Source organism: Pleurodeles waltl, chromosome 6 (genome assembly GCF_031143425.1).
Source record: "Pleurodeles waltl isolate 20211129_DDA chromosome 6, aPleWal1.hap1.20221129, whole genome shotgun sequence".
In the NCBI taxonomy this organism is placed as follows: Eukaryota; Metazoa; Chordata; class Amphibia; order Caudata; family Salamandridae; genus Pleurodeles; species Pleurodeles waltl.
The window spans coordinates 1,125,532,299-1,125,558,509 of NC_090445.1; the positions used below are offsets into that span (position 1 = coordinate 1,125,532,299).

Genomic DNA, 26,211 nt, shown 5'->3' on the forward strand with positions numbered 1-26,211 from the left:
GGGAGGGAGGAGGGAGACGAGGAGGAGGGGGACACAGAGGAGGCAGTGGCTGTTGGTATGTCTGCATGTGGATGTTGCTTGGGTGAATGCTTGTGTGATCTGTGGTGCTTATGTCTGGATGAGCTGCCCTTGGGTGTTGATGTGTGTGCAGGCTGGTCTGTAGGTGTGTCTGGGATAGGCAGAGGAACAGGGGATTGGGACTGGGTGGAGGGAGTTGGAGGAGGGAGGCTGGAGACAGGGACAATGGCTGCCGTCAGTGCTGAGGCCAGAGCGTTGAACGATCGCTGATGGGCAGCCTGACCCGAATGAATGCCCTCCAGGTATGCATTGCTCCGATGCACCTCCCTTTCTACCCCCTGGATGGCATTCAAAAGGGTAGACTGCCCAACAATGAGCGTCTGGAGGAGGTCAATGATCTCCGCACTGAGGGCAGCAGGGGTAACTGGGGCAGGGCCTGAGGTGCCTGGGGCGAAGGAGATGCCCGGCTTCCTGGCCGAGCGGGCACGGGGCGAAGGCTGAGGGGCTGCTGGGAGGGCGGAGCTGGTGCGCTGGGTGGCGGCTGTACCTGTTGTTGCGGTGGGCACGGATGTTGCCGCCACCACAAGGGAGCTCCCTTCCGAGGACGTGTCGGTGTTGCTGACGCCTCCACGGGTCCCCGTTGTGGAGCTCCCCTCGCCCTCCGTCTCACTGGTGTACTCGGAGTCAGTTGCATGGCCCTCCGGGGCCATGTGAGATGCAGCTCCCTCGTGCGCCGATGCCACTTCTCCTCCGCCTGATGATGCTAAGGCACACATGAACAGGAAAATCAAACAAAAGGGGGGGGAGAAGAAAGAAAGACATGATGAGTGCATGCATTGGCGACACCGTTGGCGGAGAGGACAGACACAGAAGCCCCCTGCACTACGCCGTGCACTCGGGGTACACTACTCAATTATTGTGACTTGGCCTACAAGTCTATGGACGACAAATGCACACATAGGTGAGCCCGGGCCATGGATAGCTGTACTTAGCACCCTACAGAGGTGGGGGGCGGGGCACAGGGCCATGCCTTACGGAGGGGCCTAGCCTACAGAAACCGCCCTGGCCTAGAGATAGCCACAGCCCTCCTCCCCCACCCAGACACCTCCACTGTGCGCTAATATAGCAGAATGTGCTGATACTCACCCCCTTGTGTCTGCTGTGATGTCCTCACGCGCCCATCCAAATCGGGGTAGGCCACCGCCAGGATCCGGGACATCAGGGGGGTCAATTGCCGTGTGGCACCCCTCCTAGGTTGGGAGGCCATCCCCAGCAGAGCCTCGGCGGTCTTTCTGCTCCCGCGGCGGATGTCCTCCCACCTCTTGCGGCAGTGGGTGCCCCGTCTGTTGTGGACCCCCAAGGCCCGGACGTCCTTGGCGATGGCACGCCAAATGTCAATCTTCTGATGGGCGCTGACCTGTGTGACATGTACAGGGTGGGAAAAGGAATATCATCACTTTTCTGCATGGTCGATAAGAGTGGCCCTCCCTCCCCAACCTTGCCATGTGGCACATGCTCTCATCTGTCGTGCGTTGCATTCCTCATTCGCTCCCCTCCCCACCATCTTACATCCACCCCACTCAACACAGGCATAGCCCATACAACGTGCTCCCTGTGTACTTACCTGTTGGTCTGGAGGACCGTAGAGTAGCGCATACTGGGGGAGGACCCCATCAACAAGTTTCTCCAATTCCTCAGATGTGAAGGCAGGGGCCCTTTCCCTAGTCGCAGCAGCCAGTGTCTCTTCCAGACCGAGTTCACAGCAGCACTTGCAGTATAGGTCCTCTCCTGTGGATGATCAGGTCTCGAGTGATTAAGCAGATAGAAAATGGCGGTCACACCCGCGGCGGTGCGTACCGCGGCGGTGCGTACCGCGACCGCCGGCGCACATCATCATTGGCTCCTGAGACCCATAGGGTTCAATGTTAACCAATGCTGCTTTGCGCCGCGGTCTTCGACAGCCTACCGCCACGGTGTGCCACGCCAGCGCATTGACCTCACATCCCATTGTCACACTTCACAGGTCAGGCAGCCGCCATTTCAAGGGCCCACATGGCTTAATTTCTACTGCGTCACACAGGCCTAGGCCTTGCATTGCCAATCATACAAGCCATTCAATGCATAGCGAATCGTGTACTGTGCAAGCTGTGGTTACGTACCTGTGGGTTGCTTGACTCTGTGCTCCATGTTGTTCTTCCTAGGCACCGTCCGCTGGGACTTGCGAGAAGATGGAGGAATCCTCCCGTGTACAGACCGCTGGTGGACCTGTCGACAATGGAAGAAAGACATATCATACTGACATACAGACTTGACCGAGCCACTATACAGGAACTGTGTGCCCAGCTGGAGCCAGACCTGATGTCCCCCATTCGCCAACCCACAGGGATTCCCCCTCTGGTGCAGGTTCTGTCAGTACTCCATTTTTTGGCAAGTGGATCATTCCAAACAACAGTGGCCATATCATCAGGGATGTCTCAGCCTATGTTTTCTAAGGTTTTGTCCAGAGTGTTGTCTGCCCTGATGAAATACATGCGGAGCTACATTGTTTTTCCTGAGGTGGGCGATTTGGCTACAGTGAAGGGTGATTTCTATGCCCTTGGACATATCCCCAACATCATTGGTGCCATTGATGGGACTCATGTGGCTTTGGTTCCCCCCAGTGGAAGTGAGCAGGTTTACAAGAACAGAAAAAGTTATCATTCGATGAATGTCCAGGTGGTCTGTTTGGCTGACCAGTACATCTCCCATGTAAATGCCAAGTTCCCTGGGTCAGTGCATGACGCGTACATCATGCGAAATAGCAGCATCCCTTATGTGATGGAACAGCTACAGAGACACCGTGTGTGGCTAATAGGTGACTCTGGTTACCCCAACCTGTTGTGGCTACTTACCCCAGTGAGGAATCCCAGGACAAGGGCAGAGGAACGCTACAATGAGGCCCATGGGCGAACTAGGAGGATTATAGAAAGAACCTTCGGCCTCCTGAAGGCCAGGTTTAGGTGCCTGCATATGACAGGTGGATCCCTAATGTACTCACTAAAGAAGGTGTGCCATATCATCGTGGCCTGCTGTATGCTTCACAACCTGGCTTTGCGACGCCAGGTGCCTTTCCTGCAGGAAGATGGTCCAGATGGTGGTCTTGTAGCAGCTGTGGAGCCTGTGGAGAGTGAAGAGGAGGAAGACGACGGGGACGACACAGACAACAGGGACACAGTGATACAACAGTATTTTCAGTAGCACACAGGTACGAATCAACCCCGCCATTTTACATTTACTTCAAGTCTCCTGCCTCTCTACTGTCTGTGTTTCCCCCCAGTTCCTGTTAACTGAGTTGTGACTTTCCCTTCCGTTTTCAGAGCTGTGGGGCCCACTGCGTGACCTCTGCTTTATTTGCCCATGGACTACAGCTGTGTGACAGTGGTATGTTGTCATCACATTGTAACTGAACATTTTGGCACCGTTATGTCTAATACATTTGTTCAAAATACAGGCAGACTCCAGATTTTTTAAGTGTAATAAGTGAATTTATTAAAGTGCTAAATTTAGGGACATGATTGTAAAATGGTGATGGGTGATGGTGGAGTAATGTCCATGGCAGAGTCCAGTTTTCAGTCTCACAGGTGCATTGTCCATATGCCTGTGGAAGGATGGAGCAGGGGCAGTTTAAGTTTGGACAGGGTGACAATGTGGGACAGTGGGATGACATCAGGGGGTATCGTTTGCTGGCGGGGGTCTTGGCATCCTACTCTGTCTTCTTCTGAGATCTCAGGTACCGCTTGCGGGGTGGTTCTTCTTCTGCAGGAGGTGGGGTTCTGGTGGCCTGTCATTGTGTGGGGGCCTCCTGTCCACCAGCGCCGGCGGAGGTGGTGGGCTGTTCCTGGTCCATGCTAGTGACAGGGGCCCTTTGTGGTGCCACATGGTCCCGCAATGTGGTGACTATCTAGTTAAGGGCCACGACGATGGTCCCCATTGCGGAACTAATGTTTCTCAGTTCCTCTCTGAACCCCATGTACTGTTCCTCCTGCAGTACCTGGATCTCCTGGAACCTGGCCAGTACCGTCGCCATCGTCTCTTGGGAGTGGTGGTATGCTCCCATGATGGAGGAGAGGGCCTCGTGGAGAGTGGGTTCCCTGGGCCTTCCCCCCCCTGTCGCACAGCAGCCCTCCCAGTTCCCCTGTTTTCCTGGGCCTCTGTCCCCTGGACCGTGTGCCCACTACCACTGCCCCAAGGTCCATGTTGTTGTTGGGCTGGTGGGTTAACCTGGGTGCCCTGTAGTGGTGGACACACCGCTGATTGACGTGTCCTGGAGACAAAGGCATGGGCCCGCTGGGTGGGAGCTGTGCTGGTGTTCCCAGAGGGGGTTAGGTCTGCTGTAGCCTGTGGCTGTCTGAGGGGAACCGACTGTCCCGAGGTCCCCGATGGGCCGGGCTGGTCATCTGGGTCCAGGGAGACAGAGCTGCTGTCATCACTGGGGGCCTCTTCTGGGGGTGGGATGGACATCTCTGGACCCTCCGTGGCGGTGTGGTGGTGTTCGGGTCCTGCAGGGGTATAAGAGTATGGTTATTGCTTCTGTGTGTGCCATTTCGTGTAATGGGTGGGTGGCCGTGTCCCCCAGTGCTGGCATTCCCTTGTGGGGGCTTTTGTGACGGTGGCTTGTGGGGGTGATGGGTGTGTGCAGTGGGCATGCTTTGTTGATGGGTGTCCATGCTTTGGGGAGGCATGCAGGGCTAGGTTTTGGGATGGGTGGGTTGTGATGATGAGCCATTAGCAAGGAGTTGGTGTGATGGGGGTGGGGGTGAGGGTGGGGGTATGATTTGGCATGCAGGTGGGGTGGGGGGAATGAAGTAGTGAAGATTTGACTTACCAGAGTCCATTCCTCCGCCTACTCCTGCGAGGCCCTCAGGATGCAGGATGTGCAAGACTTCCTCCTCCCATGCTGTGAATTCTGGGGGAGTAGGTGGGGTCCCCCGCCAGTCTTCTGCACCGCGATGTTGTGCCTTGATACCATGGAACACACATTCCCCCGTAGGTCGTTCCACCGCTTCCTGATGTCGTCCCGATTTCGTGGATGCTGTCCCACAGCGTTGACCCTGTCCACTATTCTTTGCCATATCTCCATCTTCCTGGCAATCGTGGTGTGCTGCACCTGTGTCCCGAAGAGCTGGGCCTCTACCCTGATGATTTCCTCCACCATGACCCTGAGTTCTGCGTCAGAGAACCTGGGGTGACTTTGGGGTGCCATGGGGTGGTGTGGATGAGGTGAGGGGTGGTGTATGTGTTGTAGAGTGTGGTGAGTGCGGTGGTGTGTGGTGTTTTGTGCGTGGATATTGTGTAGGTGATGTTGTGATTTGCCTCTGTGTGATGGTGTACTCTATTCTGTGCTATCTCTCTCTGTCCTTCAGTCGCAATTGTGGTCATAGGGGTTTGTGGGTGATGTGGGTGTGTGTTTTATATTTAATTGGGTGTGTGGGAGTGGTGTGTGTATGTGTCTCAGGTGTGTGTATTTTGAATTATCCAATGTGGATGTGTATTGTAAAGGTGTGTGTATTCTGACCGCGGCGGTGTGTACCACCAATGGAATACCGCGGTTGTAAGACCGCTGAGGGGATTTGTGGGTCGGAATGGTATGGGCGTATTTCTGTTGGTGTGACGGTGGAGGTTTGGTCATCGCCAGTTTCCCGCTGACCTTTGGTGTGGCGGAATTTTGTTGATGTCGGGTTTTTGGCGGTTTGCCAGTTGCGGGTCAGAATGACCGTGGCAGTTTACCGCGACCGCGGCGGTGTTCTGGCGGTCTTCTGACCGGCGGTAAGCGCCTTTTACCGCTGAGGTCAGAATGACCCCCAGTGTGTCTTTGGTTCTTTCCTAAATTAGAGCAGAGTTGCAGCAATTAATGGGGGATGTCATTCCAGGGGAAACATCCATTACCCCACAGGCAAAACAACCACCTGCCTTTACAACATAGTCACTACCACGACTTCGACATTACCATGCATTACTTTTGCACGCAAGTCGTTACAATGACTTGCTGTAGGAGGTGCGTTGTTGGACTGGTGTTGGATTTTTAAGTCCAACACCTTCCCTACTGTTGCTCACACTGGAGTTGGCATAGTAATTTATACTTTTCCAAAGTTCAGCACCCCCTAAGGCAAGTTGTTGTAACGACTTGCGTGGTAAAGTAATGCGTGGTAACGTCGCAGTTGTGGTGTGACTGTGTTGTAAACACATGCGGGGTAAATGTGTGCAGGGTTCCATCATACAACTCATTCCAGATCCTGGGATTCCAGAGGCTGTTGTCGTGTTCTTTCTTTCACCTCTTCGTACTCAACCACAGATGTGCTGAGAGTGATTCAAGATGGTCAGCTTGTTAGCCGGATAGGTGGGGTGCCAGTTTGCAATTAAGGCTCAGCCATTAACTCTAATTTCTGAGAACTAAGGTTTAGATCACCCAACCCTACCAGGCTCTGCTTTGGAGGCCTGAATAGACGTTGGGAGGGAGTGGTGTGATAAAGGAGAAATGGAACTCGTGTGCATATCAATTTTGACATATTTACCTGTAGGCTTCTCCCACAGGACACTTAACTGCATAGAGTTTGTTGGCATTGAAGATTACATTAGTTTTGATAAGGTGCCTGGCATTTATGACCTCAGCTCCTGATAAGCACACACTCCCAGCCTTGCCAAGGACCATATAAAAATCATATATTCTCATCCAACTGGACGAGGTGCAGCAGGGGTGTGGTCTAGTTTCTCTCGCCACTGAGAAATGATTAACTATTGTCCACAGAAAATGTATTGGCTGGCAATAGGTTTACTGGCCTGTACTGATTAATGGTTCACAAATACGTGCTTGGTAAGGCATATAAGCAGTGGTGATCTGGAAGGAGTGCCCAAGAGCTTGCGGAAGAGCAGCATACACACATCAAGTATTCCCAGAACGGACCAAAATAATTTGTTGGAAATAAAGGAAGGAAAATAATATTTTACCCCACAAAAAAGAAGTAACTTTCATATACCATGAAATACTTTCTCCTCTCGGTGTTCCCTGCATGCTTGATGATGATGCAAACTTGTCAGGCAGTCTATGTCAAGGTAAGCCCTTTCTAAATGTCTCTCGGTATTTTAAGCAATAGCTGTACATACTAAGTAACCTGTGGGTTTCTTGTACATTTCTTAGGCTTTTTTGTGTTCATGTAATTGTTCTTTTAATAGTAATGAAAAATTAATTTGTTTTTTAAATAGTCCTTTGTACCACAGTCATGCAATTTCTGAGTTTTGTAATTTACCATCTGCGAATTGATATTAAATGGTATTTAACACACCAATTACTTCCAAGTGACGTTTTAGCGCTTGTAAGATTGCAGAGATATTTAGAAATTGAAAACTACATGAACAGTTGCAGATGTCAAGAACTGAGTCAAGTTGAAACATGAAAAAGCAATTAAGTAATTAGTAGATGCCAAATGTCTGAAGGCAGCACTTTACAAATCAATAAAACAAAACAATGAATAAACAGAATGATATTATACTAAGGCAGAGTTAGCCACTTGCTAAGGAACAGCTGATGTTTTTCATTGATTTACGTGATACTGCAGTAGCATTAATGAGTACTTCAATAGAACATTTTGAAGATAGTTGCCTGCCACCCAACAAAGGCGCTTAGTGAGGGAAAGGGTAGTTACATCATGAAGCATCTTAACATACTTTATGAGAGCACCACGGGATTTAAAAACGTCATCTAGTTTTGCTTTCCAAAGGGAAAACCTATACTGTTTGCATTTTCCTATGGCATTTTTAGGTGACGTTTGCTAACAGGCAGTATGGTGCGACATCATAATGAGATAATTGTGAAAGACTACACAGCAGTCATATTCTGATTGGCTGATGGAGCATTAGTATGTCAAATGCTTCTTAAATGTGGAAGGCATGATTTTACTGTCTGTTAATGCTCACAGGTAAATGAACTGATTGGCCTATGCAGAACACATCATCCATTTCATGTACCTTTGATACGTTTGACGGATCTGGGCCAGTCATGATTTAAGTCCATGACTCTGGCTTTAAAAGAGCAACTGCTTTGCTTCAATAATGTTCAAGTTTCGCAGATTCAATAATATGTTCACTATCAATATATCATTGATATTTATTGGCTTTTTTAAAAAATATCCCTGATATTTGCAAAATGTGAGGAGGCCTTGATGGATTTCTCACCCCAGCAGCGAACCAATGTCTGCCAACTTCCACCTCATCCACCTGCGGACTGCCTTCGTCATCAGAAACAGGGACTTTGATCACTATGTATCTGGAGCCACAGACTCTGGAATGATTAATCTAAGAGTGGGACCAGAACCTAGCGCTTCGTTTCATAAAAATGTTGAAGCTTACTATCTCTAGTGTAGGATCTTACTTAAGACCTCCACTGACACGGGCTGTGATGAAAAAATACTGAGTAATTGTTTCCTCCCGTTCCATCTGGTTGCACTTAAAATTTCCTCAATCCTTTGCACGAATTGCTGACACACCAATGTAGTTGTTTAAAGGCACTTTATAACAATTATTTATCAATAAAGTGTCAGTGGTGAACTGCTGACTTTGAAAAGGGGAACCTAGTTCAAATCCTCCCCTTCACTTAACACCCTATGATTGTAGCCAGATCAAATATTTGCCCGATACTTAAAAAGGTGTAATGTAGTTTGGTTCTCTTTGTAAAGCACCGCAAATGTACTTGTGCCAACTTTATGCTGTGTGAAACTGCACAAAACGTTGATTACACAACATGAGGATCTGACGAATTAGTCATTTGAAAGAATTTGTGTGCACTTCGAAGATGTGCACAATTTTTTCAACTTAACTACTGGATAGCAATATGCCAGATATAACTTGGCCTTACTTCCTACTTAATCAAATTTTCTTCACATTTCAGCTCAAAATTGATCCATAGAACTTTATTTTGTACTCTGTGAAATTTTAACAAAATCTTGATGAGCTGGGCTTGTTAGAGCAATCTATACGCAAGAGTCAATGTAAAAGAGTTGTGATAGATTCCCTATAGGAATTACATTCAACTGCAGTTCTTTTAAAATAAATATGGTGAAGAGATGGCTGGTGTCACATATTCAGATCGAATTCAATAGGCCATTTATAAATATCAAAATAACCACCTAACTACGTACAGACTAGAGCCAGGCTGGAAAGTAATTGGCCCTGTTAGGGGAACTTTTTTCATGGTGCCACATTATTGCAGGCATTGACTAAATGTAACAATGTCAGTAACTTTGTTTTTGTACAGAGTCTCTTCGCCGTTAGGTAACACTGCACTTCATAAGTGTCTAAAATAAATAAATACATAAAAACATACAAAATTAAGTAATTAAATTAATAAAAAAAAATGCATGTTAATTAGGCTGGGCACGAGTGGCTATAGTTATTGGCATATAAAACCATAAGTTCAATAATCAAATATTAAGGCAAAGGGCACATTGCAAAAGTTAGTCTATTTGTTCGATAATAGATATTATAAAGACTGAGATATTGAACAAAGATGAAAGTAAGAGCATATCTTAGTAAAATTCGAATTTGTAGAGAGGTCTTTGACTGTATGATTGCTTCTCCGCCCTCAGCAGAGTAGTTGGAGAGAAAAAACATAACAGTAACTACGTTCAAAGTCAGTGCTTACAAGAGAGATGCAACAGTAATCCAAATCAAGGTGAATATTTAGACCAGTGACCCAATACCCACCGACCACATTTTCCTGTTTGTGATATGGCACAGCTTTAGCAAGGTTTGCCTGGCAGTAAAAACTCACTTCCCCCTGTGTAGTTGCAAACAGGCAGTTTGCTTGCACGGAGAAGAGTGCATTACTGACAAACGGCTACGGTGAAACCGCTGCTATGTTTTTCACTGGAAGTGGTCTGACCTCTTGTTTAAAGAGGGACAAAGGCATCCAGACACCAGCCTGCAGTTCAGGAGCGAAATGCAGACTCCTGAGGACCCTGTGGTGCAGAGGTGCGTCCACTCTCCATGAGACCCCCATGCTGCCTAATGTCTTTGCATTTCTCTCGGTTATGGGCACTCCAGGGACCCCTTGCCACATTCTGTATGGGCCCCATCATTCAATGTTGCAGTACTGCTGTGGGGCGATTTCTAAAGAGGCCCTCTGCACCCAGTGCTCCCAGCCTTTGTAGTGATTTGAGGGGGTGGAATGACTCGCTGCTATCTCTATGTGACAGTCAGTGCACCCCCTGACAGCTTCTTTACCTCTATACCAACATATGTTATATGGTACAATGGCAACATATTTCCTCATTTGCATGTGGCCACACTCCATTCTAATGTGATATGTATTATATTAGGAGCTTCAAAAGTGCCTGCGACCTTCTTATAATACAAAAGTGTCTCATGAGCAAAAGAAGTGGGTTTAAAGGCTATTTATCCTCGCAAGACTCTTCATGTAATAGGGTACCAGCTAGATTTATTTTCAGAGCTAAGAACGTTGGTGGATTTAACTACTTTATAGGTCTTTCAATGCAAACACAGTTTGTGTTACCTGGCTGCGTTCAGAAATAAAACCAGCTTTGCAGCAGGCAAAGCCACAGCTTTGACATCTACATTTTAGGATGGTGGGCAGGTATCCCTGCCCACCAGGGAGGACTGAGAGATGTACATCACTAACCTGGCAGAAGACCAACTGCCACATTTAGAGATGTCTGCCAAATTGACATAGCCCCCTGTTCCTACAGCTGACTGCTGTGGTGGGGGCTCCACTGAAGGCAGTGAACCTTTTCTCAGAGGGTAACTTGCTTAAAATGTCCACTCAGCTAAATGATTAGTTTTTCAAAAACAGACTTTAAAAGCAAGGGCTTGAAATTGAGAACAAAAATCCAAATGCTCCCAATTTGCTTCGAGCTTTCTCTCTTTGCAGTAGTAATTTCTTTGGTTTATTGTTTGTACTGCTGGACTTTTACTGGCATCTCGAAAATGAAAAATCTACATAAGAATGTTTGTCATAACTAGGGTGAATGGTCTGAGGCCTTTTGGCTCACAGTCGGCCAATGGCTTCCACTGGTTCTCCTTCAAAAACATACTCTAACTGGAGTGGGGGAACTGGGTGTTTTTTCAGATGAGACCTCCGGCGTGTTTCTGATGGAGTACCTCTTCCACAAATCTCTAAATCAGGCCCAGAGTACTTTGGAATAGAACTTGCACACTATTTAACTAAGGTTTTTTTTCCGTCAATAAAATGCACTTCCTAATAAACATGAAATTTCATGCAATGGATGTACCCAATATTTAGATTAATTACCATGGACGTCCGCAGGAATTTTTTCAGTGGGGGGGGCATAATTTTAACGGGGGCCACGGCCATACTAGTGCAGTCAGCATAACACTATGGAGACGTTAGTATAATGCTGCACTGTGAGCCTGCATATCAGGCTGTACCTAAATCTGGGGTGGGCAAGCGCCCCCCGTCCGCGGACACCCATGTTAAATGCATATATAGGCTGTATCTTAAGAGCACTAGAACTATTAATCTATTTACATCATTCTTTTAGGCCTGTATCTTCAGCTTCTATGTTTTATGACTACCAATTTTGACTCTTTTTGCAATTGAGTTAGAAATCCAGGCTCCTGCTAAATCAAGAAATAGACACTTAATGAGCATTACAGCTGGTAAACAAAGTTTGCACCAAGCTCTTTTAGTCCTGAAAAAATTGTGAGGCAAAATTTGTGGTAGAATTTTTTTTTTTGGCACTCTCATATTTCAGAAGCGGCGGTCTACGCAGTATCACCAAATAATACCACGCAGACTGAAGCATAGCTATTTAGCTTCAGTTCTACCTTCTGAAACCCTTCTTCATATTAGAAGAATTGCTTTCAAAACATTTAATCTATCCCATTGAAAATGATTTGTTGAGCCAGAGTAATATGGAAAACACCTGCAGTTCTTGGGAGCTGATTAAATGGCAATAGTATTGCAGGGTGCTATCAGGAGATAACAGATAGTGTAAATGTCATAGGGCCTTATTACGAGTGTGGCGGTCTGACCGCCAGGGAACCACCAGCTCCACCATGATCTTGGATCCCGGTGGTCTGGCGGTGGCGGAGGTCCTAATCCGCCAGGGCAGCACCGCAATCAGCACTGCCCTGGGGATTACGACCTCGTTCTCTGCCACCGGTTTCATGGCGGTAGCACCGCCATGAAAAGTCTGGTGGAAAACAGATGCAGGGGGCCACAGGGGGCCCCATGCATTTGGCATGGGCCCCTGTGCCCAGCACCCTCACAGTGCTCACTATCTGCTCACTTACAGACAGTGAACAATGTGAGGGTGCTGGTGCACCCTGATCGTTACAAAATTGCCGTCGGCTCAATTACGAGCCGGAGACAATGCTGTAGCCTTTTTCCTGCTAGGCCAGCGGGTGGAAACTTTGCTTTCCACCCGCTGACCTAGCAGACAACCCATATTACCTACGGCAGGGAGGGCCACCCTGTCGGGAGTGTGGCGGACAGAGTTTTCCATCTGCCAAACTCATAATGTGGCCCAAAATGAACCTCCATAGGTTGTCCTATTGAATTTGCTGGTTGAGTTTTTTCCCTATGCGACAGCCACCCTGTCAGGAGTTTAGTGGACAGAGTTTTCCATTCGCCAAACTCATAAAGGGGCCCATAGTCTTGTGACTCAATAATATGCCCAGACATTAACCTCCGTAGGTCGCCTTATTAGATTTGCTAGCTGAGTTTTTTCCTGGAGATGTGGCTGCCTACATTGTTCCACAAGACTAGTTCATTCCAAACTTCTATTTTACTGAAAAATATAGGCAGAATTTATACTGGTGCGTTTGAAAGGTGTCTAATAATTTATAGATGATAACAATTTTGGCCACCCAAGCACAACTGGGATTGAGTTACCTATATATATATAGATGTCAGGGCACTCCAACATCACCCACTGCCAATAGTTAATGCATTCATGTACCAAACTAATGAACAATATTGAAGTAGAATAATTGAGACTGCATGAAACCATCCTGGGATGACCTCCAGTCACATCTAAAAAACTTTAAAACAAATTGACCTATCTACATTGACCATGTAGAGTTAGAGAACTACAAATACACTGATGGCAACAACTTACAACTCTTCAACCTCACCAGAGTCCAGTCTGCAATTCAATCCTTTAAAAAAGGTTCTGATGAAGGTGCAAAGTCAAATATGTAGCATGCATGCTATACAAGTGTTAGAAATGGGGTCTTTGGTTGGCAGTCAGGTTACTCCCTGTCCAAGCAAGGACACTCACTCTAGTCAGGGTAAGTCACACACAATCCAAATTATCCTGTGCCCACCCTCTGGTAGCTTGGCACTGAGCAGCCAGGCTTAACTTAGAAGGCAATGTGTAAAGTATTTGTGCAATAAATCATACAATACCACAATATAACACCACAAAAACACACCACACAGGGTTTAGAAAAATATATAATATTTATCTGGATAAATGCAGGTCAAAACGATTAAAGATGAAATAAGCAAATGTAGGGATATCACTGAAAGTGATATCAAGTGTCTTAGGGTTAAAATATTACTGTAAAAGCAATACAAAGTGTATTAAGTTCTCCTAGAAACAACAAGTGTCTCTTGCAGGGCAAAGTACCTGGTTTGCAATGAAAAATCCTTGCAAGGGACCGCAGAGGAGAAGGTGCATGGAAAACGGTGAGTGTGCGCCGGTTTCGCCCCTTCGCACACAGACTTGCGTCATTATTTTCCACACGGGGAAGACGTTGCATCGATTTCCGGCCCGCAGACTTGGATCCTCTTCGGGTTGCAGGGTTTTCAGATGCCCCGGGGACAATGCGTGGATTCCTGGGCTTGCGGAGCGAAGTCACAGGGACTGCGTCAATTCCAGTAGGCGATACGTGGAATTTTCTTCCGCGCGACAGGCACTGCATCAATTCATCTGAGGAAGTCAGGGCCGTTGTTCTGAGTCGGCTTGTGTCGATCCAGTAGGGCCATGCGTCGAAGTTTCGGTCACGTCTCTGGCGCTGCATCGATCTTCTGTCGTGAAGTCGGGGCTGCGACATTCCGGTCTCGGCGTGTGGTGGATTTTTCACCGCGAGCAGGCTGTGTGTTGCTCTTGGCAGGCCGTGCATCAAATTTTCGCTGCACGGGGATTTCAGCTGCAGGAGAGAAGTCTTTTTGGTCCTGAGACTTCAGGGAACAGGAGACAAGCTCTATCCAAGACCTTGGAGAGCACTTCTGCAGCAGAGCAAGAGAGCAGCAAGACAGCAGGTCAACAGCAAGGCAGCAGTCCTCTTCAGAAAGCAGTCAGGTGAGTCCTTTGGGCAGCCAGGCAGTTCTTCTTGTCAGGGTGCAGGTTCTGGTTCAGGTTTCTTCTCCAGGAAGTGTCCCAGGTGGTAGGGCAGAGGCCCTGTTTTTATACCCAAATGTGCCTTTGAAGTGGGGGAGACTTCAAAGAGTGGCTTAGAAGTGCACCAGGTCCCCTTTCAGTTCAATCCTGTCTGCCAGGGTCCCAGTAGGGGGTGTGGCAGTCCTTTGTGTGAGAGCAAGCCCTCCACCCTCCCAGCCCAGGAAGACCCATTCAAAATGCAGATGTATGCAAGTGAGGTTGAGTATCCTGTGTTTGGGGTGTGTCTGAGTGAATGCACAAGGAGCTGTCAACTAAACCCAGCCAGACGTGGATTGTAAGGCACAGAAAGATTTAAGTGCAGAGAAATGCTCACTTTCTAAAAGTGGCATTTCTAAAATAGTAATAGTAAATCCAACTTCACCAGTCAGCAGGATTTTGTATCACCATTCTGGCCATACTAAATATGACCTTCCTACTCCTTTCAGATCAGCAGCTACCACTCAAACAATGTATGAGGGGAGCCCCAATGTTAGCTTATGAAGGGAGCAGCCCTCACAGTAGAGTAAAAACGAATGTAGGAGGTTTACACTGCCAGGACATGTAAACTACACAGGCACATGACCTGCCTTTAACCTACACAGCGCCCTGCCCTGGGGTTATCTGTGGCACACCTTAGGGGTGACTTATATGTAGAAAAAGGGGAGGTTTATGCTTGGCAAGTACTTTTAAATGCCAAGTCGAACTGGCAGTGAAACTGCACACACAGGCCTTGCAATGGCAGGCCTGAGACAAGGTTAAGGGGCTACTTAAGTGGGTGGCACAATCAGTGCTGCAGGCCCGCTAGTAGCTTTTAATTTACTGGACCTGGGCACATATAGTGCACTCTACTAGGGACTTATAAGTAAATTAAATAGCCCAATTGGGTGTGATCTAATGTTACCATGTATAAAGGGAGAGAGCACATGCGCTTTAGCACTGGTTAGCAGTTGTAAAGTGCCCAGAGTCTAAAAACCAGCAAAAACAGTATCTCAAAAGTGGAGGGAGGCAGGCAAAAAGTTAGGGGTGACCACCCTAAGGCTGGTAGGTCTAACAACAAGTATTTCAGGGTTGGTCCTCATGAGCATCACCAGTGAGCATACGAGATTCTAAATCTGGTTATTCACTGTGATGATGTAGGAACGATTTGAAACTAAAGTTAGAGGAGTCACTTGAGATGGCAGTGAATGCTTTTCTTACAGCCAGTTTGAAAAGTCAGCACTATAAGACAGCATTTAATGTATATTATACCCTGGCTAACATCTCTAAGTGGGGCAGCTTTGATGGAAAATGTAATTGCTGCCGGGGAAAGAAGGCCGAGATTCTACAATGTTTTTAACTGCCCCAAGCTGAATCCCCTGTTACATGGGATGTAGTAGTTTCTTAGTCGTATCATCAAGGGACAGGTTTGCCTTACACCAGCACTGGTGTTATTAGGGGCAGTGGATGCAGCTGAAGAAAATGGAGCTGTAAAGAGAGAAAGTTATCTTATATTTTTCGCTATGGCACCAGCACGGCTTTGCATTGCTTTGGATTGGTTAAAAACAGAGCCCCCAAGATTTAAAATTTGGAGGGCGAGATTTTTGGCCATTTATAGTATGAAAGTGAGTCTATATAGGCTCAAAGGATATATGAAGCGATGTTGGTGGGTGGTGGGGAGAGGAGCTGGTCATCAATAACCACGATTGGAGAATACTGATTTTGTGACCAAGGGGCAGTGAAATGGAGTACCGAACGCTAACGTTAGATATCTTTGTTGGGCCTCATGCTGATTTCGGTTTCTCTGTTGTTTTATGTACCCAGGTATTAGAAGAGGAGTGGTATAACCCCCAGCTTGTAGTAATACTACTATAATCTGGTGCAGAATTACTATTTTTTGCAATATGCAATTCTTGGCCGTAGAACACCTCTAAAACTGCAACAACCACAGATATCCAGGTGTACAATTGCAATAGTATGTACCATTGTTATGTGCTGGCATGTCCACAGAGCGCGATTGTACACACAGCCCGATACTAAATTGCATACTTTTCTTTTCGTTTTTTTTGTCCTTCAAGTGGAAATATTTTTCTCCATGAACAGATTACTTTAGCTTTCAAAGCTGGGGATGTTCAATTCTCTTTTCCATCCTGGAAGGATATCTAGCCCTTTGCTGGAGCAACCCGCTCATCAGTTACATCTGCTCAATATCCTTTCGTGTTTACCTGGCAGCCATCAGCCTAGGCAGATTGAGTTATAAGTTTACATTTAGGGTTGGGAATTGGTTTCCTAATCACGCCACAATCTTCAGTGATTCATTTTCTTTCTTGTTAGGGAATGATAATTACATTTTCTCCTATGTGAATGAGGCTCACTGAAGGATGTTGAGAGCTAATGCTTTGTTCTTCTATCAAAAGAAAAACATACATCAAAAGCCAACATAGTTTAATGAACGCAGCACGTGCAGGACGGTATAATTGCTCTAAATAATTTGAAAGAATTAATTCCCTACATTAAATTGGTCACCTACTGTTAAATATCAACTTTCTTTGAAAGTTGACATTCATACCTTTTACAAGTGACAGTGCCTGTTAATTACAGCTTTACAGAGCACACGTAAAACAGATTGTAAAGGGCGCTATCACAAATGTTAACATTACCATTTACTGGATGCCTTTTTGAGTAACACGTTTAGATATAGAAGAGGCTCTTTAACACCTATTCAGGCATTTTGGAGTACTTAAAGTAGTATCCTGTGGGCCTATTTTGTATACTCTTACCTGCCTATCTGAATGGGGCCTAAAGCATCTTAAATTAAAATAAAATATGTATATTCAGGGAATATTCATATGCAATTAGTAGAAATAGAAAGTACCATGCCCTCGTTGCACTCTTACTAACAGGGACTTTGATGCTTCAGAGATGATTCACAAATTAATAGAAAATTAAGTAAAAAAGTATCCTGGTGTACTACTGCCCATAAGTACATTTTTTTAAAACAGTCCTCTTAGGGTTCTGCGCAGTCCTCATGTCTGCTCTTTGATTGTGGCTTCCTATCTTAATAGCTTAGCACTGAGATTGGAGCCTTCACTCTAACGTACGAATATTTCTGGATATCAAGCCACCTAAGTTGCAGTGGTGTCAGAAATGGCCTCAAACACCGATGACACCCAGTGTCATGATGTGGCTCACCCCTTGTCGTATGCTTAACTCTTTGACAGCCTAAGATTTATTATTGAGTAGTTAGCGGAACGATGTGGCATTGAGCCATGTGCATATTCTATTCCTGCCTTCAAGGGTTCAGGGACTAGCTGTAGCAAGGGCCGTGCCAGGGATTCTAGAGTACACCATGGGGAAGAATAGTACCGACTAACTCTAATTCATATCTATGCTCATATTGTACAGAATCCGAAAATGTGTACCTGTCTATTTGTGCCTCTGAAAGGTGCACCAATGAGACCAGTAAAGGAACAAGGTGTAAGTGTATGGTATGTGTAAATCCTACAAAAGGCATCCCTTCAACATTCTTTGATGCTTCTTGACATGAGAGCAAATGGAAGAAACTGCAGGATCTTAAGCTCACAACACTATTGTCACATCACCCAGTTCTTGCAGATGCTCCTTAAACGGATCCCCAATGAAGCACAGTCAGTGTTCAAGCCAGCATGTAGGGATCAGAAGGCAAACCTTCCCAACTCCAACATACTTAGTGAAAATATCATTGTGTCTGCTGCCATACGTATGCATTGCTGCAAGATCATGTATCACCAGGAATTACTGAAACTCCAAAAATAACAAACAATTGAAAAGTATTTCCTTTTTTACTAAAGCCTACATTCTGAATTGCCTGGAATAATATCTCCTGGTGAGGACACTGCTCCTGGCAGCTCCAACTTTGCCAGTGTCTCCGATCCCAAAATTATCAGATCCACAAACTCAGGATCAGTTAACTCTGGCCCAGAGACACCTGTCCTGATATCCTCAGCAGAGCTACAGGCGCTGCGGACAGCTGCTGTGCCCAGAACTTGCTTGCCTGCTTAGTTCAGCATGGGGGGAGCAGACAAAGCTCCTTCCAGCTGAAGTTAAATCGCATCAGGTCCTCCCACTGCCCTCAACTTCTCTCTACTCCCAGAGAAAAATGCCCTTTATAAGTACCACATTCTACGAGGAGATGGTGACTATGTTGATTTGATCCTTCCATGTCCCTCTGGAAGGGGAATGAATGTGCGTACTTGCACCCGGTATTCCAAGATCTGCTTGTTATTCACCATTTTGAGGAAAATAAAATGTAATCCCTGTGAAGGCTGGAATCGTGAATTCCGACCCTAGCTAGTATCTCCTTGTAGAGTTAATGGGGAACTTGCAAAGAGCGCCTAAGTGTGGAACTTCCTTTTGCACCACACCGAGTCGCAGACCTTGAATGCTTCACTGAGGAACTCAAAATTCACTGGCTAAAAAAGAGCTTAATAATTTATGATTTAAATGCATACCTTACTGGTTTGTTCAGTGTGTTGTTTCGTACAACACATCTGCTTTATGCAAAAATGAGAGTGGAAGTGGACCTGTTGTCATAGTCTAGGCGGATATTATCATAGGGATGGCATGGAAAGTGTTTATAACCGCTTGAAAGAGTCAATTGGCAAAGCTATTACCCACAGTCAAGTGCATCCGATGTACCATCATTTTGTAGCCCTTTGGATAAGGCTTTTGATTTTTCTGAGAATAGAAATGTCAGACTTGGACAGAGGTACGAGAGCAAACGAACAACGCGTACTTCGTGTAATGGAACGAGATCACTGAGTCACATTACCTATATTGCCAGTAAAGAGGAACTCTAGTGTCTAAGATAGGGTGTGTGGCAATAGTATGCTTTTCATCCTCAAGCCACTTTATTCGAGTTTCTTTACGATTTACAACAGTAGTAACTAAAGGGATGGCATTTTGGAGTGAAGCGGTAACTTCGGCTGAACCAGTGACAGCTAGTTTTGGTGACTATCAATAATAACTGTAGTTGTTTTATTCCCCCAGCAATGTAAATAAAAAATATATGTGCCATGCTTGGAGTATTTCTGTCTACATTTGGTGTCCATATTATCGCCATTCTTGCACTACACAAAATGCTTCAGGTATGTCCTTTGTCCATTTCATGTCGATTTGCACATAAAGTTTAAGAGGGCAAGTATTGAATATATTTTGGTGTCGTCCTTTGACCTTGAGGTTAAAATTGACATATTTTAAATAACATTAGTCTTTCTCTTAAAATTGATCACATTTCTGCATTTTTGTCATAGAGTTGTACCTACATTTTATTTCAAAAGGCTCCCTTGTGAACAACTGTCACATTTCGTTAATGTATATAAAGTTGAAGATCAGAAACTGGCACTGCATTTAAGAAGCCTAACTGTATAAACACTGTATCTATTTATAAGGAAAAGACAAAACGTGAATACAACTTGACAGACCTTAGAAAACCTTACTGAAGGTAGTAAATGTATTTTGAAAAAAAATTATAAAACAAGTTTTGGGGTGTTTTTGTCTTATGTTGTTCATACTGAACAATTAAACAATCCTCTTTCTAAACCGCACATAATCCCACATGCAGAAAAGATAATCTACAGTTTCTTTTTTTTTTAAACAAAAAACGACTACGGTATCTTTAAACCACATATTATGAATTAAAAGGTATTACATATGTGTTTAATTCATTGATTAATTAGGCTATCAGCCAATCATTATTAAAAATGCTTTAATTTTAAATGAATCAACGAAACAAAAACATTATAAAATTTCTAAACTTGAGTTGGTGTTCCTGGACTCTATTGCCAACGTTCTGGAATATATTTGTACTTTTTAGGCATATTGCTACTAACCAATATCATGTTCAAATGGGACCGCTTTAGATTTTGATGGTCAGGAAATCTGCATACGTGATGCAGTAACCAATCTTCCAGTATCTAAATCAGTCTCTACGTCCTTTTTGTTCTGAACCACTGTTCAATTTTCCTTAAATTTTCGAAAAAAATAACCTCAACAATAATATAGCCTGCAAATGCCACAGATCATAGGTTTTTGAAATATAATCTCTGGTTGATTTTTTTTAAACAAAATACCTAATGTTACCTTCACTGAGTCCGAAAAATGTCTTATTTAGCAAAGTTAATGCACTGTGGTACACCTGGTGGTGGGGATGGTAAGATACCCACCACAGAGAAAACTCCTTATAGGGTGGTTTGATCACAGAAAAAAGGACAGTGTATCTGCTGTTATATTATGTTTCTGCCATTATCTCAATTTTATCAAAGATTTATTTCTTAGTGAGTTTTAATATCTCTTAGCTATGTTGGTTGAAACAATTGTATTTCCAGTTGGCCAATAATCAGTCTTTGATATTGATTAGAGGTACAACATTTCCATTATGACAGGTGAGGAAGCCTAGGCTGGGGAATTTTATTTTTGCATTTTGAAGTGTAACTTCATTTAAGGGAGTTAGAATGCTATACACTTAAAACCAAAGTGCCAAAATACATACATACGAAGGTAATTTGTAAACACAAAATCACAATTAAAAAATACAATTAACATAAGAGGCCAATACAGAAAGGAAGCTATACTAGTGAAAATGGAATACCAACCCACAGATAAGCTGAATAAATTAACTATCCAGTGCTTAATATAATTGCATGTAAAGAGTTAATCAGAAAAGTGATAGCGAAGAGAGCCGGTGCGAGAGATAGTAAAATTGCAAAAGAGGTAAAGCAAGAAAAATAATCTCCAAGGAACAATGTCCTGAATCAAAAAAGTAGTTAAACAAAGTGGAATGATTTGAGTGGGTAAGGAAGAAATTCCTAAGGTAAGGAAGAAAGTAATTAAAAGGGTGCAAAAATGTGGGAGAGGTAAAAAAATAATCTTGAGAAAAGGTTGACAGGTAAATGCAGAAATAAAGTCATGGAGTAAAGAATTAGGAGAAGGAGAAGAAGGTAGTAGGACATATGACCATGGCAGAGTAGTGGTAGGAAATGTCCAGGATCAAAAGGATTCTGTATCAGATTATCTTTCAAAAAGAAGTAGTTTACGATCTTTCTTGAATATTGTGGGACAGATAGTGGGGCATCAGGTGGGAATCACTAGTGTTTTGGCCTCCAGATTCAGATGGAATTGTCTGTGAACAAATGAGACACAGTGTGTTTTATTTTCTTGAGTGCCAGAGGTTCTACTAAGAGGAATTCAATGCTGCACAGTTATCTTTTGACACAAGGTGTTTTCAACTTCTTAGTCAGAAAGTGGAGGAGCAGTATGTATAATACATGCCACTATGTAGACTGATTTAGTTTAAAAATGAAGCCAGTGGATCATTTATAAAATTGGGGGAAAGCAAATGACCCTGAGTTGTAAAGTTTTGTTTACTCCATATTGAGGACATTCCTTGCCTGTGTTTGTATAGCGGTCACACACATAAAATGGTGTCCTCCAGTCCTCCAGATAAGGTCGATTGTAGTCATTTTTCCTCCACAGTCTTGTGATATTGCTCTCTTGCCTTGCTATTTCTCCAAACTGTTTCCACCACTAGAAAACCCTTCCATCTTTTGCTTTTCTTTGTGTGTGTGGCTCAGTTTCCATGCCTAAAATATTACAATACCAACTGGAACCTTTTACTACTTATCATTCTATGCCACAGTCATTAATGATTTATAATCTGTGCTTACTTCTTGAGCTTAGGCATCTGAGTTTGCCTGCTATCCCTTTCTGTGGTGAATTTTGTAACCTACAGTTCTTCACCTGATTACTCCGTCTACGCACCTAATGGTACTGGGATGTTGCTATTCCGACCTAAATTTGATTGAAAACATTTACCTTGACTAATCCATTTAGGTAGTCGTGATCTGGTCCTACCGAGTGCTGCTTCCGATTGCTGCAATGAGACAGGCTGTCACAGGGCCAGCAATTCCACTACCAGTTCTCCCTTAATGTGTGGACCATAATGTCTCATCAACCTGACTCCATATTGTTTGTATTCCACACAGAGCCTGACTGTATTCTAATATCCTCCAGCTACTAATAACAACACTCGATCCCCTTTACATGTATGTATATAGTAGCAAGCAGATCTGTTGTGATTCTGCTGGGTTGAGGTTTGATTGCCACTAGAAGGTAAGGATCATCCCTAATGACCTTTATGGAAGGACACCCTTTCAAAGAAGGTTCTTACAGCTGGCATCTTTCAATGTAAACGTTATCAACATCTTGTAAGTTTAGTTTCATCCCAAAAAGGTTTAAAAAAAAACATATTTGACAGGTGACAGACTGTGCACCTCCATATGGAACTGGGCCAGAATCAGCCCACCTGGTGCCACTCTCCCTCTACAGTTACCATTGCCATGGGTAACTCCGTCTGAGGAGGTGCAGGTAAGTGGAATCACAAGTTGAACCCTTAGGGTTCCCTGAGAAATGAGAAATTACCTAGGGAATTGGTAATATTGGGTTAGATTCTTAATTTCCCAGTTGTTTCACGAAGACATTATAGAACCTTTCAGCAGACGAAGCCAAGCCAAAATGTACTGTAATTCCCACTGAGTCAGTAACTCGGAATTTCAAGGACCTCCTAATCAGCCACATGTGCTAAAAACAGAAGCTGGTGAGTTTTTGCATTCTACAAAAGATAGAATTTATTTTTTGTCTTTAACTTAATCATAATACTGTCCAAAAAGACTCATGGCCATATCACATAATGTGAGCACAGGGAGCAGTAAATTAAGGCACAGTCTCTGCCACAGTTTAGAGCTGACTTTAGTCTCAAGTAGTTTACACCTTAGACAGCTTTAAATGGGTGCAGCTATATGTTTACGGTTGACATTTAAAGAGTGCACGACGTTAAAGTTGGGTTGAAATTGTCGAAGTAATAATGTAATGTCCTTCCTTACTACCTATGACAATTCCAATACAACTGAGTTTTAAAGATCCTTTTATTACATTCATTTTTAATTCCTCAAAATGTACTCTAACAACGCCTTTGTACCCCTTTTGCGCCCCATCCCTTAACCCTTAAACCCTGGGCTACTCCTAAATGTTACCCCTTCCTGAACCCTAAAAATCCCTCACTACCTCTTAATATTACATACTTATCTAAGGGATTGGTAGGCTTAGGTTTCAGTAATTGGTAGTGAATGAGGTGTAGTTTGTGTCTTTTAAGGTTCCTTCCCTAAACCTAGCCACTAACTATACCTTAATACTACCAATTGCTGACTCTACCAATCTTTTAATTCTCCTTAACTGTACCATTCCCCGAACCCTAAAAACTGCTTAGTACTCCTTTAGGCACCCATCTCTTAACCCTAGGAATTCTTACTTCCCCGTAACACTACCCTTCCCTCATCTCCTAGACCCCCTACTAAATGCCTATTGCTACATTCACTGATTCTTAATAATTTTTTATTACCGATTAATGCTACTGTTCCATGAACCCTAAAAAATTACTTCCGCCTACTGTTACCCCTCCCTCGCCCTTGAAAACCTCTTACCTCCCCTTACTGCTACCCTCCCAGGACCCTAAAAACTCCTAATTACCCTTTTACAATACCCATCCCTTAAGGCAACAAACCTAAATCTACTCTTTAATGTTGCCTTTCCCTGAAAACAAAAACCCCTTACTATGTCTTAATGTTAACCTTTCCCTGTACCTAAAATCCCATAATTTCTCTTCTTCCATGAACCCTAAAAACCCTTACTATCCACTAAAGCTATCCTTCCCTGAACCCTAAAAACCATTGCCACTGATTTACGCCACCCAACCCTGATCCTTAGAAACCCAGAACCACTTAATAATGCTTCCAACCCTTGAACCTTACCAATCTCTTACTACAGCTTAATGTTACTAGTTCTCTAATGCTAAAAACCCTTAGAAGCCTCCCACCCCCCACTTCCCCATCACTGTAAATTATCTTTTCTATTTTCGAAGGAGGATGCTTCCTTGCCACTGTTCCCACTACATTTACTTTTGCTCTTTAAGGCACACTTTTTGAATGTTTTAAAGCCACAACTATTTTTGCATTTTTCACCAAATATTTTTACTGCAAACATCGTCTTTTCTTGTCCCACCGGCAAGGTGTGTGCTGTTTTTAGCTGAATGGTCTAAAGGAAACAGAACATACCAAAATAGAAAAAAACAAAGCAATATAATATAAGGACAACTAAAGATTTAACTGGGCAGAGCATGTGCAGCCATGGTACAACACAACAAAGCCACTTTGCAACAAAGGAGCACAAATATACAACAGCACAAAAAAACAGAGCACATCAGCACAACAAGAAAATGCCACACAACAAATATGTACAATATTTCTTGTCACAAATTCACACCTCCAGAAGCATATTTCTATAATATGTTGGCAAACGTGTTTGGAGCAAGCACTGCCTTAACTTACCACCAATTACATGAAATAGCGAGCTCAAATATTTTGTGATCAGGCCAAATGTCTAATCTTGTGACCTTTGTTTGTGTTTTTACTTGGACTGAAGTGACCAGCCACTACTGGCAAGCGGAGTTTTCTTTTCTGTTTCAGGTTGATTATAATGATCGCGTTTTTCCAGAAAGGTGTTATTTGCTTTCTTTTGTGTTTGCTAGCAGATGAAACCAGCATGGTATTTGATGTTTCACATTTAATCATTCCTTTAAAATGTCATGGCACCATCAGAGAGAAGTTCATGCTGAGCATAATAAGTACTGTGTTAAGAGCAGGGACAATGAGACCCTGTCGACCACCGTATCATAAAACTGGAAAGAATGTCAATCCACACAGGCTCTTCGAGTAGGTGTTTCGTGGCGTATAAACTGTGCTTTGAATTTATCTTTATGTTTTGTACTTTTTTATATGCTCGAGAAGCATAGCTGAATGTTCTCACTTTAGTGTTTAATGCTAGCAGAATAAAACCACATTTCATGAAATCTAAGACAGATGTTTAATTCGACGTTTTTGCAAGGTATACTTGGGTATAGCCTTGAATGCTCACCAGTGCCAGCATCCAGGGGCCCATTTAATTGGCACTGATAAAATGCCTAATGTTTGGTATTCACAAAGACAGAGTGCTTCTCTGTTTATTTTGTTTTTTGAATGTGAACAGTCTGTAGCAGGGTGTTCGTTCATGCTCAGCTTATCAAGTTGGTATCCATTGAAGTAGAAACGTTTTTCTTTCAACAAGTGTTAATTCTACCGTGATTGCTGTGCACTGGATTGTGGGTTATTTCTAGCATTCTTGCTAAGGTTCTTCTGCATTCACAATTGTGAATAGGAAATAATAGCACGTGAGAAATTGCTTTTAAATGAGTTCAATACTTTTTTCTTACCCACTCCCTCTTTATCCCAGGAAAATATATTTCCATGTGGAGAAACCCCTAATCTAAACCCTGCCAACACATTTTGTGAGCAGTTTCTGCTGTTCCAACTGGGAAATTACTTGCTCTTGCTCTTAACAGGAGTAAATCTCCAAAAGTGTCCTGGGTGGAAATGGTTAAGTAAAACGTTTGTGAATACCCGTTTTCCTGCTCATACTTAGAAGCAATTCCTACTCTCGTCCACTGCTTGCAACAAAAGCTTTGAGTAAATCTATTTATTTGTGTAAAATCACTTTTTATGATTTCCAAAGGTGGTTTCACACTGATAAAAATAGCTGCTTACATTTAGAAGCTCAACTTGCATGTGTAAATACCTTTACTAATTGTACTCAAGTAGTTTGAGTAGTTCTGTGAAATTTGTGACACTACTGATATGATTAGGTAGGACAAAAAATCTCTATGTCGCTGAATCCTGAGCTTGGCAGGAGGTCTGTA

The 26,211-nt window shown here is 44.0% G+C and overlaps 1 protein-coding gene across 1 annotated transcript in view; it reads left to right on the forward strand.

Annotated features, from left to right (window-relative positions):
* The first annotated feature begins 6,885 nt into the window (after positions 1–6,885).
* LOC138300669 (guanylin-like) overlaps positions 6,886–26,211 on the forward strand; it is a 37,103-nt gene continuing 17,777 nt past the window's right edge. Inside the window, exon 1 of the mRNA XM_069240314.1 lies at positions 6,886–7,107. Within this exon, the coding sequence (XP_069096415.1) occupies positions 7,033–7,107 (75 nt within the window). The 5' untranslated portion in view covers positions 6,886–7,032. The remainder of the gene's footprint in view (positions 7,108–26,211) is intronic.